This window comes from Gymnoscopelus microlampas (genome assembly GCF_963454915.1).
Source record: "Gymnoscopelus microlampas genome assembly, chromosome: 7".
Lineage (NCBI taxonomy): Eukaryota > Metazoa > Chordata > Actinopteri > Myctophiformes > Myctophidae > Gymnoscopelus > Gymnoscopelus microlampas.
The window spans coordinates 56,738,702-56,752,565 of record NC_139944.1 but is presented as its reverse complement, the minus strand read 5'-3'; the positions used below and the strand labels follow the sequence as shown (position 1 = coordinate 56,752,565).

General features: G+C 42.8%; 1 protein-coding gene across 4 annotated transcripts in view; it reads right to left on the bottom strand.

Moving 5' to 3' along the window:
• The window catches only part of LOC311049006 (sodium channel protein type 8 subunit alpha-like), a gene marked incomplete at both ends in the record, with an annotated part of 93,235 nt that extends 79,619 nt beyond the window's left edge, over nucleotides 1-13,616 (bottom strand). For all 4 annotated transcript variants that reach the window (XM_084062426.1, XM_084062428.1, XM_084062425.1 and 1 more), the window contains one exon: nucleotides 13,332-13,616. In XM_084062426.1, the coding sequence (XP_083918552.1) occupies nucleotides 13,332-13,616 (285 nt within the window). The remainder of the gene's footprint in view (nucleotides 1-13,331) is intronic.
• Between the last annotated feature and the right edge of the window lie 248 nt (nucleotides 13,617-13,864).

The following is a 13,864-nucleotide window of genomic DNA, read 5'->3' as shown; positions in this document are numbered from 1 at the left end:
ATAAAATGACTGTCCGTCACAAGCTAACGCTAATGCAGAACGAGATGACGCTGGTTGCTTGTTTCTCTCCTAGACGCCAGGTTCTGGGAGAGAAACAAGCAACCAGCGTCATGACTTTCTGCACGAACGGTACATTCAGCGCGACATCCAACGCGTGTTTGAGTATCATGAGACTCCACAATGAGTACTAGGAGAAAAAAAACAGACTTTGCATTTGTTAAAATAGGCGATTTTCAGTCATACACACTCTCCCATTATGCCGCTGCAAGGGGTCTGCAGAATGGACGACAGGGGCAGATCTGGAATTATTCAACGCTCCTTTGTATGTTGGTGAGTGATTAGCGACACATCAAACATACAAGCTAAAATGACCGGAATTCTCCTTTAACGAACTGGAGGCGTGTCCACATAAAAACATAATTTTAACACTTTCTGTACACTTTTTTTTTCTTCAAATCTTCCTCCTAGTATAACCATAATACCTGATGATCATGTTTTAGGGGGGGGGGGATCACTGAAAATCACGGCACGCCGTCTTTAAACAAACGGTAGACCTTCTATTAATTCTGCAGGGGACATTCAGGACCACATGACCACATGGACCCCATTTCTAAACAGAACCTGTTTACTCTATATTACAGCCTAGTATATCCCTCCCCTTCATACTGTAGTATGTATGTTATGAGATGATCCACCTCTCACCTCCATAAGGGAGGCAGTGGCTCAGAGGTAGAGTGGCCGGGTAGAGTGAACTGGAAAACCGCAGGGTTCCCAGTTCGATCCCAGGCTGGGGGACCCCCCTAGAGTTAGTGTGGAAGTGTCATTGAGCAAGACACTGAACCCCTAATTGCTCCTGATGAGCAGGTTGGTGCCTTGCATGGTTTCCTCCGCCATCGGTGTATGAATGGGTTAATGGCACAATCAATGAAAAGCGCTATATAAATGCACCATTTACCATTTAAATTACATTTACTTCAAAAACAGTGTGTCAGAATAGCAACCATTTCAAACAGGCAACCATCCAGTGGTGTAATGTAGCTAAGTACATGTACTCAAATACCTTAAGTACACTTTAGAGGATTTTTTACTTAATGGAGTATTTCCCATTTTCAATACTTTTACTTTTACCCCACTACTTCTCAGAGGCAAATATTGTACTTTTACTCCACTACAATGACTTGACAGCTTTAGATACTCGTTACTTTGCAGATTTAGATTATTATTACAAAAGATACATTAACCACTTCAGCCCTACATGTATATATATATATATTTCGGCCATTTGCGACGCATTATGAGCTTGTAGATGTAGAGACTATTTTCAAAAGATTTGTATACATTATGAACGTGTGAAATAGGACTAGTGGGGAATAATATATTATTTACATCTTAATCAATACAATGTAAAATACAGAGAGAGAGAGAGAGAGAGAGAGAGAGAGAGAGAGAGAGGCTGAGGCTGGTTAACCAGCAGATATATTACTAATTCACTTCATTCATGAAACATGTTTTGCATATCAAATCATTTCTTCCACGTTGTGAGCTTTTAGATCTAATATATTAGAACATGTAAAATAAGGGACACTGGGTTGAAAGTGGTCACACACACACGCACACGCGCACGCACGCACACGCACACACGCACACGCGCACGCGCACACACGCGCACACGCACACGCACACGCACACGCACACGCATGCACTTTCACCCCTACCATACGGTACGGGTGCTCTTCCAAAATCTGTATGTCTGAGAGGAGCCAACTCTTCTGTTCTCTACCCTCCCCCTCTCCCCTCCCCCTCCCTCCCCTCCCTCTCCTCTCCAGGATGCTGTGTCATCACACACTGAGGACTCAGACAGAGCACTAAAGCCTGGCCCTCGCTCTAATTTACTACACCCTGGAGAGAGAGAGAGAGAGAGAGAGAGAGAGAGAGAGAGAGAGAGAGAGAGAGAGAGAGAGAGAGAGAGAGAGAGAGAGACACACAGAGAGAGACAGACAGACAGACAGACAGACAGACAGACAGACAGACAGACAGACAGACAGACAGACAGGCGGTGCATAATGTATTGAAGCTCCTATCCCCAGAGGGGCGTGTCTTCATGAATGCTACAGCAGCATCATTCCTCTGCTTGTTGACCGTATTCACACGGCAGCCATTTTGCTTTTATTAAACACGTGATCAGCCCTATGAGTGATATGAGTATATCAGCTGATTAGGAGTAGCTTAACGCAGTGGTTTTCAACCTTTTTCGCATCAAGGACCCCCAAATTGACAAATATTATAGCCCAGGGACCCCCATTTGAAAAGATATGCCAGGGACTCAACCATTTAGATTTCTTGGGGGTCCCAATCTACACTGTATCATTATCATCAGTGTTCATTTAACTGTGAGAGTGTACAAATGGAACCAAATGGAGCCAAACCAAATTTTAAAGCACAAAAAGACAATCAAATACTAATTATGCATAATGTCCCATTTCACAGGTTTTCAAATATATAAAATGTATACAAATCTTTTGAAAATAGCAGATCTACATTACGAGCTTGTAGATCGGCTATTTTCAAATGGCCGAAGTCTATATAGGGCTGAAGTGGTTAATGTATGTTTTTTAATCAAAATATACAAAGTAACTCAAGTTTTCAAATAATTGTAGTGGAGTAAAAGTACAATATGTGCCTCTTAGATGTAGTGGAGTACAAGTAAAAGTATTGAAAATTGGACATACTCCAGTAAAGTAAAAATACCTCCAAATCGTACTTATAAGTACAGTAGTTGAGTAAATGTACTTAATGTTACTTTACGCCAGTGGGTTGCGACGCATTGTGAGCTTTAATGTAGACGCTCTGTGGCAACGCTGGCTTTTAGAGGCTTGGTCCCTCTGGACGTTTTGAAATGCAGCGAAACAGGAAACTGCACATCGCTGCATTTCTCTGCTTTAACCGCTGCAACCAACCCCCCACCCCACCCCACCCCCCACCCCCCGCCCCAACCCCAACCCCAACCCCGCCCCCTTCCTCTCTTTGATGCACGAGTGCTAAGATCAGGTTTCGTGATAAACTGACAGGAACGCACACTCACAGATATGCATGATACATCGTTGTTGTAGGGCAGTGGTTTTCAACCTTTTTCGCATCAAGGACCCCCAAATTGACAAATATTAGCCCAGGGACCCCCATTTGAAAAGATATGCCAGGGACTCAACCATTTAGGTTTATTGGGGGTCCCAATCTACACTGTATCACACCATCATCAGTGTTCATTTAACTCTGAGAGTGTACAAATGGAACCAAATGGACCCGTTAGGGTCCATTTGGTTCCATTTGTACACTCTCAGAGTTACAGACATATAAGGGTCAATTTGGTTGCTAACTATTAATTTGTCTGGGGACCCTGGAACCCCATCAAGGACCACTGGTAGTCCCCGGACCACCGGTTGAAAACCCCTGTTGTAGAGCATCAAAAATAGCAGATCTGAAAGCTTGAAACGCGGCGCGAAGCGACTTCTTTTGAGCTTGTAGATCTGCTCCTTTTGCTGTTTTTTGAATTTCCATCGTGAAAATTAACAGTTTTTTGGACGCCCAGACAGAGGCAATATGCTTCCACTCACACACACATGCATGCAGGCACGCACGCACACAAGCGTGCACGTACAAACTCACTGACATCTATGGGTGTCTGTGTGTGTGTGTGTGTGTGTGTGTGTGTGTGTGTGTGTGTGTGTGTGTGTGTGTGTGTGTGTGTGTGTGTGTGTGTGTGTGTGTGTGTGTGTGTGTGTGTGTGTGTGTGTGTGTGTAGAAAAAAGGAAGGAATGAAGGAAGCGGTGTAGTTGATGTACATACAGCACAATGCTACATCTGAGGCTTTGCAGAGCGTTAAGTGAACATGCAAATCTCTCAAAGGACAGCGAGGTAAAGGGACAGTGAGAGAGAGGGTGACTTAAGGTGACTCTCCATCTGGTCTCTCAACACAATCTCTGAAATGCTGCACAGAGTCTGGATCTACACCTCCCCACATCTACACCTCCCCACATCCCAGAGTCTGGATCTACACCTCCCCACATCCCAGAGTCTGGATCTACACCTCCCCACATCCCAGAGAGGAAGCTGGCTCTTCCACTCACGAAAATACATTTAAAAAATATCTTTATCTTTACAAAAAACATATTTATCTTTCAAAAATCATATAAGCACATATAGCTTGCTGCTGCAAGCTATATGTGCTTATATGATTTTTGATTTATATTAGGATACATTTGTGCGACTGTAAAGACGAAACGGAAGTGGGGAGGAGGCTTCACATGCGCTTTATGTTTTAATCATGATCAGAGCTTCAGAGTAGAGGCTGCACTAGCCTTCCTGCTTTCCTGTATAGAGGGGGCGGGTTTAAAATCAGCGCGGAGAGAATGCGCCTGATCCCATTGGTTCACCGATCTGTCCGTCAGCCTCCGCCCCCCCGTCAACACAACATATGGAGCGACGCCCACTGCACTCTGGTTGGTTGGGGAAATGAAACACTTCCTATAAACCGGGTACACCGGCTCGCTGGTCCAGGCTTTTATTTTTTAGCAAAACTAAAAAAATGAAAGCTTGGAGATCGAGGCTACAGACTGTATGACCGGAAACATTTGAAAATTGTGGGAGGCAACAGTCTGGCCACGCGAGACTAGTCTCCACCAAACACACTGCAACACACTGCAACACACTACAACACACTACAACACACTGCAACGGAATTGCAGGGGTTTTTTTCCCTCTTTTTTTGTGGAAGCACAGTGAAATCCTTCGTGATTAGCGACGGTCGGGAGATGGATCATACTGGAGATAAATATTCTGTGACTAGTTGAAAAGATAAGGAAATCTTTTGGACTGGGTGATTTATTTATTTGTTTATATCTGGCAGTGAATGAGTTACTCACTGTCAGTCATTGGCATGTCGACACAACAGTGTTGCTGAATGTGATGCAAACCTCCCACTTATACAAACTATCAGTCTTTGGAAGTGACTGATAGCTGGTGATCCTTCCATTATATGAGAGAGAGAGAGAGAGAGAGAGAGAGAGAGAGAGAGAGAGAGAGAGAGAGAGAGAGAGAGAGAGAGCAAACATGTGTGTGTGCATGCTTCATCAAATTGAAGAATTGGCTTTATCAGAACCTATAGAAGATGCGTTATAAATCCAAATCCAAATAATAATAATAATAATAATAATAATAATAATAATAATAATAATAATAATAATAATAATAATAATAATGATGTAGATTTGTGTAAAGATCTAAACTTTACACAAGAGGTCAAGAAAGAGGAATCTAGATCAGTTTCACTTGTTCATCCGTCTAAAAAAAGGTTCTCATAAAAGGTTATTATTAGAAATGTAACAAAGACAAGCCCTTCTTTATGGTGGAGAACTATTTGAACTACACACTCATAAAGGTCACAAAACCTGATCCTCTGAGATCCTCTGTAAAGTCCTGAGTGTTCCTTTAACTCTGAAGGCCAGTCCACACCATGCAGCTCCTTCATTATCTACAAATCGTCACCTTGCTAAACTAATGGCCTAAGTCAGTGGTTTTCAACCAGTGGTCCAGGGACCACCAGTGGTCCTTGGGGGGGGGGTACCAGGGGGTCCCCAGCGAAATTAGTTAACATAGCGTCAGAATCATTTTAACCACTTAGCTTTGGCTATTCAAAAATAGCAGATATACAAGCTCATAGCTTACAAGCTTGTAGATCTGCTATTTTTGAAAGATCTTGACAATGTGTGCAAATCTTTGAATATATTCTTTTTTCAAAGAGAACATTTTTAACCCAAATCTTTGCTTCTGGGGGTCCCTGCCTGGCACAAAATATTTTCAGATAGTTTTGTTTTGGATACGTTTATTTTTCTTCCTGAAAGAAGGTGATGAAATGGTCTGGTCGGCCCACAGCGCCGCAACGCTCTCTAAAACGCTGCAGTAGCAAGGAGTTGGGAGACCAGAACATAATATCTATACGGACTGCACCTTTAAACTATGCTAGTATGTCCTTTCATGAGCAGCAATGAGATCTGTGAAAACAAGAGTTGAGATCATGTTCAATAAGCTCCGCCCTCACATTCTGAGCGTTACTCACCCCATTGAGCCTTGAATTCATGGAGATTCTTTCAGTTTTTTGTTGCATTCCTATAAACCTATGATCTGATGACCGGCCTAGCCTACGGTAGGAGACGCAAAGAGACTCCATTCATTGTGTCTCCTACCGGAGACTATACGCCGGTCATCAGATGATTGTCTCAGGAATGAGACAAAAACATCTCCATGAACTCAAAGGCTTCATGGGGTGTGTAATCGATAGACAATGAGTCGTTATTTGGGTGAACTATCCCTTTAAATGACCACTCCTGATTTCACTCTGTGAACCATGGTCACCATGAAACATGTGACCATGTGACCATGAAACATGTGACCATGAAACATGTGACCAACATGAAACATGTGACCATGAAACATGTGACCATGTGACCATGAAACATGTGACCATGTGACCATGAAACATGCGACCATGTGACCATGAAACATGTGACCATGTGACCATGAAACATGTGACCATGAAACATGTGACCACGTGACCATGAAACATGTGACCACGTGACCATGAAACATGTGACCATGTGACCATGAAACATGTGACCATGTGACCATGAAACATGTGACCATGAAACATGTGACCGTGAGGCTGCTGTCCAGTTTGCTTCAAAATCCTCAAAGTATGAACACAAAATAACTGAGAGAGACTTTATGATTGTCTAAACTCTGCAGTTAAAGCTGCTATAAAGGCCATTATGGCATATTGTCCTTTCTGACAGGCAATCAGAAAGACAATAAAACAATCAAAATTCTATTAACGGGGTAATTCCCTTTTCCAATTATTGTACCTTGAGCCATTTATTGTGGGCGGCTCACACACACACACGCACACACACACACACACACACACACACACACACACACACACACGCACGCACGCGCACACGCACGCACGCGCACACGCACACACACACACACACACACACGCGCGCACACGCACGCACACGCGCACGCGCACACACAAATCTCTAAATCTAAGTCCAAGGAATGTACAAATGGAACCGTTCCATTCGTACACTCTTTGGACTGGGAGCCGACTGAACTATGCTGAGGGTTATTTGGACTGGGATTGGAGTGGAACCATCAACCCCGTTGCAGAGACAACAGACATTTAAATAGAACACAGTTATTTTTTTTGCTCTATGACCTCTTGAACTCCTCATGCTCACATAATCAGTCATGTGACACGTGGCTCTCTGATATTATTATTATTATCTTTTTCAATCAACCCGATTTGTTTACTGCATATTTTGTGTTTGGATGCTATAAAAAGGAATTGTCCAGTAAAACCAGTGGTGGAGTACATTTACTCAAGTAGGCTATTGTACTTAAGGGTGGATTCAGACTGGGTCCGATTGATTCGAACCATTCCCGAGTAAGATCGGCCTCTCCCAGCTGGCCAGCATTCACATTGGCCAAGATTCTTCCGCACCCGAGTATACTTCATTCAACAGTAATGGTACTTATGTGCCTCATGGGGGCGCTGTGGACTATGGGGCTTTGGGAGGTAGAGAATGTCATTCACAGAAGAAAAGTCACTTGTCAGAGTGTAGAGTGAATAATAAAGTTTGACTGTGTTCCTGACGTTGTCTTGAGTTATAGTAATAACAGATCAACAATACACAACCAAAGCAGTGTGTGCGCGCTGGTCTAGTCTGAAACCTCGAAATGTAACGCCGTCTCTGTTCATATGATAGTGACGTCACAGACGCATCCTTGGTATTTTATCAGTGATGTCACAGACTAATCCTTGTTATATTTATCCTAGTGGCAGCGTGCGCTACTCAAACACACGTATTTCTTGTCAACATTCAAGTAGAACTATGAGAAGGTATAACCCAGCTAAAATAATGTGTAGTTATAAAAAATACATGAATGATATCTGATTAGCAGTCCACTTCCTTCTCTTGGTACGGGTGGATTCACATTGCAGCGTTCCGTTCCCGAGTGCGCAGCAATCGGACCCGAGACTACCTCCCCAGGTGGTTTCGGGTACGGTGCGGTGATGCGTTACGGGGAACGGTACGCCACGTTCACACTATCACAACATCTGCCATGTGGTCCGGGGTGCGCACCCGGGACCATAGTCTGAATACTCTTTAGGTAGTTGTACTTTACTTGATTATTTCCAATATCCAATACTTTTAATTCTACTCCACTACACCTCGGGTCCAAATATTGTGCTTTTACTCCACTACATTTATTTGAAAACTTTAGTTACTAGTTACTTTATAGATTTTGATTATTATTATTACAAAACACACATTAATCACTTCAGTCCTACGTACATTTCAGCCATTTGAAAATAGCCGATAGCCAATAGCTCACGATGCGTCGCGATGCGACACATTGTGAGCTTGTAGATCTGCTATTTTCAAAATAAAAACATTTGAAAACGTGTGAAATGGGACATTCTGCATAACGAGTACTTTCTACTTTTGGCGAGTACATTTTGAATTCCGGACTTTTACTCATAACAGAGTATTTCTCTGTTGCAGTATTGATACTTTTACTTAAGTAGAACATTTGAGGACTTTATCCACCGACGCTTTTCTCCTCGGAGATGAGGACAGGGCAACGAGGCCAAAGGGACGAGAGGAGGAGAAAGAGAACCTTCTGGTGATCAATAGATCACTGTGGATCAATAGATCACTGGTGATCAATAGATCACTGGTGATCAATAGATCACTATGGATCAATAGATCACTATGGATCAATAGATCACTGGTGATCAATAGATCACTGGTGATCAATAGATCACTATGGATCAATAGATCACTATGGATCAATAGATCACTGGTGATCAATAGATCACTATGGATCAATAGATCACTGTGGATCACATGATCCACTCGATTAGTAGACTGCACCAGCCAGTCCCATATCTGGCCTAGTAGAGGGGCGGGGTTTAACATCCCCGACGAGAGAATGCGTGTGATCCCATTGGTTCACCGATCTGTCCGTCAGCCCCCGCCCCGTCAACACAACATTAGGAGCGACGCCCACTGCACTCTGGTTGGTTGGGGAAATGAAACACTTCCTGTACCGGGTACACCCACGCGCTGCTCCAGGCTTTTATTTCTTTAGCAAAACTAAACAATAAAAGCCTGGAGATGGAGGCTACTCCATTAGTGACACGCTGGATCCCAGAGACATACAGCACCCTGTCTGTCTCACTGGATCCCAGTGAGACAGACAGGGTGCTGTCTGTCTCACTGGGATCCAGTGAGACAGACAGGGTGCTGTCTGCTGTGTTTGGGACAATTAAGGTTATAATAGTTTGGGATTTTTCATTATAGTTTAGTTTTAGTTTCTTTTTCTTTTTCTAAATCAGTTTTAATCAGTTTTAATCAGAGCGGATCTGCTAGTTTTTATTAGTTTTTATTTTTGAAAATGCTAATAGTTTTAGTTAGTTTTTTTATTGGATTTAGTGTTAGTTTTAGTTTTTTTTAATACTTTGGGTTATTTGTCAGGTGCAAAACTTAACATAAAATAACATTTATTTATACATTTTGCACAGCAAAATCAATACATTCATATCATCCCAAAAACCTTATAAATAAACAAAGTAAAGTAGTACTGTTCTTAAGTATACTTATGAGCTATTTTTTTTTACTTTATTTGAGTATTTCCAATCTTCAATAATTTCACTTCTACTCCACTACATCTCAGAACCAAATATTGTACTTTTACTCCACTACGATTATTTGAAAACTTTAGTTATTAGTTACTTTGTAGATTTTGATTATCATTACAAAACATACATTAACCACTTCAGCCCTATATACCAGTGGTTCTCAAACTTTTTCATGTCAAGGACCCCCAAATTGACACTTATTAGCCCGCGGACCCTCATTTCAAAAGATATGCCAGGGACCCCCATAAGAGAAGATTTGTTACGGCTCTAGCAGTGATTCTCAACCATTTTAATTTCAAGGACCCCCAGTTTGACATGCATTAAGGCTACAGACCCCCATTTAATGGCATTTCTATCACTTGGACCGCAATTTATAGTGTAAAATCTATGTTAATTTAACTCAGAGAGCGTACAAATGGAACCAAATGGACCCGTTAGGGTCCATTTGGTTCCATTTGTACACTCTCAGAGTTACAGACCCATAAGGGTCCATTTGGTGCCTAATGTATCATTTAGCTGGGGACCCCCTGGAACTCCCTCAAGGACCCCTGGGGGTCCCCGGACACCACTTTGAGAACCAATGCTATACACATTTTTGGCCATTTGAAAATAGCAAATCTTTCAGTTTTGACACTGATGCCAAACGCCAAACATCTCATGAAAACATCAGATTCAGGACATTATTCTAGATGTAAATACAAAGGGTTGATCGTCTTTTCAAAGCTTCACCACTTTTACCAGGAATTCATCGTCAAGTACACGCGCACACGCGCACACACACGCGCGCACGCGCACGCGCACGCGCACACGCACACGCACACGCACACGCACACACACATACGCACACACACACGCACGCACAGCCATTTGCGCTGATGGTCTCAAACATAAAACATAAAAAGAAACATATCAGCTAAATAAGCACGCAGACAGTCTGGTTCCACAGAAAAGGATCCACACAATCTGCACGTAGACTTTCAAGTCAGCAGAGGATTCAATTAGCAAGACCACTCGAGAGGCAAGGCATTCTAAAGGCCATCTCTCTCTCCCTCTCTCTCTCTCTCTCTCCCTCTCCCACCCCCCCCCCCACACACTAGTACCTCTACAGTACAGTAAAGTGGATCAACACAACATGAATCAACACACTGCAGAAAAGTACTATGTAGGATATGAGCACTGCATTCCAGAGCTGGCCTGCAGTGTTGCACAACAAAATAGCCACCTCCCTACATATGTGTGTGTGTGTGTGTGTGTGTGTGTGTGTGTGTGTGTGTGTGTGTGTGTGTGTGTGTGTGTGTATAGATATAGATATATAGATATGCACACACACACACACACACACACACACACACACACACACACACACACACACACACACACACACACACACACACACACACACACACACACACACACACACACACACACACACACACACACACACACACATACTACAGTATAGTGAGTCAGTGATTCTAGTGAAGCTACGTGATGATGACATGTGTCTTAGTCATATAGTCAGGGTTAGACAAACTAAACACTGAGAAGGGAGACATTTTCTATAATAAAAGTTTTAGAATACCAAGCTGTTCAAAATGATTTATGATCTACAGTATCTAGTTGTGTTTGGACCACAGAGGGTTAACTTCACAGCCGGGGGTCTTGTAACAAAGCTGCTGTTTCTGTCATTAGGAGCTTGTTTCAAGGTGTATTATCACTACTTTATTCTCTTAGCTCAACAATACCATTGATGCTGTCCAGTGGCGTGCACAGACATTTTGAGGGGCAGGTGCTCAAGTAAATTATACTTTTTTTTGTTGACTTGGTCTGCTCTTTTTTCCCTCTACACCTATACCTCTTTGCCAAAAATAGCCGATCTACAAGCCCACTTGTAGATCGGCTATTTTTGGCTAAAGTTCTCCTCAGAAAAGGGATGCTAGGTTTCGAGTGGTTATGGTAAAAAGACAAATCATAATCACATAAAGATTTGGCGGACCCCCTGTAGTAACTCTGAGGACCCCCTAGGGGTCCCGGACCCCCTGTTGAAGACCCCTGCTGTAAACTGAAAAAAAAAAACACGTTTTTTTTTTTCTTTTTTTCAAAAGGGCACTTCTGGTCAAGAGGGCAAAGGGCAGGTGCTCTAGCACTACCTAGAGTCTATCAGTGCACGTCCCTGTATAAGTGCATAATTATAGAATATGACTATAAGTGCTTAATTATAGAATATGACCATTCAAGGACAGCATCTCTGTTAGAATGAACAGATTGGCATTCTAAAAATGATATTATATTTCTCAACCACTTACAGTAAACCCTATGTACTTCTTCATACGACAACTAGCAAAATAAAATATTTCATATTTTCATCAAATTGTTAAATTGTGATAATATCAAACATACATATCAAACATATCACACAGTCTACATTTGGCAATATGAAATGTGAACCAGAAGCAGGGATAATAATACATAATACATTTGTAATTCAAATCTTTGCTTCTGGGGGGTCCCTGGATCAAAATTTTCTGAGATGGGGGTCCGTGGCCAAATACATATCATTTTGGGGGTCCGACATGAAAAGGTTTCAGAACCACTGATATTGCAACATAAGTTTATTTTCAAAAAACTGTTTTGACATTTGTAGAATCGGCCAAATTGCACAAATTTTCACGATAAAAAAATATATTCACACTGTATACAAGCTTGTAGATCTGCTATTTTTTTTTTATCTTAAAAAATTACACAGATGCGTTCCCGGTCTTGATGGCTTAAAGGGATAGTTCACCCCTAAAATGACTTTTTTTCTATGGATTAGTCATCCCATGGAGACTTGAATTCACAGAGTTTTTAGTTTTTGTCTCATTCCTAAGACAATAATTTGATGATAATAATAATGATGCCTATGCACTGTATCCGGTAGGAGACACAAAGGAGACTCTTTGTGTCTCCTACCGGAACGCTGTCGATCATCAAATTATTGGCTTATAGGAATGAGACACAAACTAAAAAAATCATGTCTCCATGGGGTGAACTGTCCCTTTAAGGCAGTGGTTCTGTAACTTTTTCATGTCAAGGACCCCCAAATTGACACTTAATAGCCCGCGGACCCCTATTGGAAAAGATAAGCCAGGGACCCCCATAAGAGAAGATTGTTATGCCTATAGCAGTGATTTTCAACCATTTTTATTTCAAGGACCCCCAGTTTGACATGCATTAGACCTACGGACCCCCATTTAATGACGTTTCTAACTCTGGAACCACAATTTATATTGTAAAATCAATGTTAGTTGTTGTTTTCACTCTAAACTTTTAGAGTGTACAAATGGACCCATTTGGTTCCATTTGTACACTCTCACAGTTACAGACCCACACGGGTCCATTTGGCTCCTAACTATCCCTCATTTTAGCTGGGGACCCCCTGGAACTCGCTCAAGGACCCCTTGAGGGAAGTCCCCCGGACCCCACTTTGAGAACGACTGCTGTAATAGGGAATCAAAATGGTTTAAAATCTTAAAAACCCGCGTCAGTCACATGCCGGACGGCCGGACGGACGGGGGATCCGACTCACTTTTTTATTCTCGTAGTACGGGTCCAGGTCCTCTAGGGGCGTGGCCGTCATGCCGGGAGGGATCTCGCCGTAGATGAACGGCAGGCCCTTCCCAGCCTCCAGGTCGCAGTTGGGCTCGATCTCATCCTCCTCGGTGGTGTCGCGGTGGCTGCTGTCCGACCGGGGCTTGGGGATAGGCTTGTTCTTCTCCTCCTTGATGCGCTTCTCGATGTTGGCGAGCGACTCTGGCGTGAAGTACTTGAAGTTGTCGGGTCCGGGAGGTATAATATGTTTTGGGGCAGCCATGTTTTCATCCTCCTAAGCATGGAGCTTTGTGTCCCTTCTTCCTCTGTCTTTATTTGTTGTTTTCCATCCCTGACATCAATGGAGATCTGAGGGAGAGAGAGAGGGGAGGGAGAGAGAGAGAGAGAGAGAGAGAGAGAGAGAGAGAGAGAGAGAGAGAGAGAGAGAGAGAGAGAGAGAGGGGGGGGAGGGAGAGAGAGAGAGAGAGGGGGAGGGAGAGAGAGAGAGAGAGGGGGAGAGAGAGAGAGAGA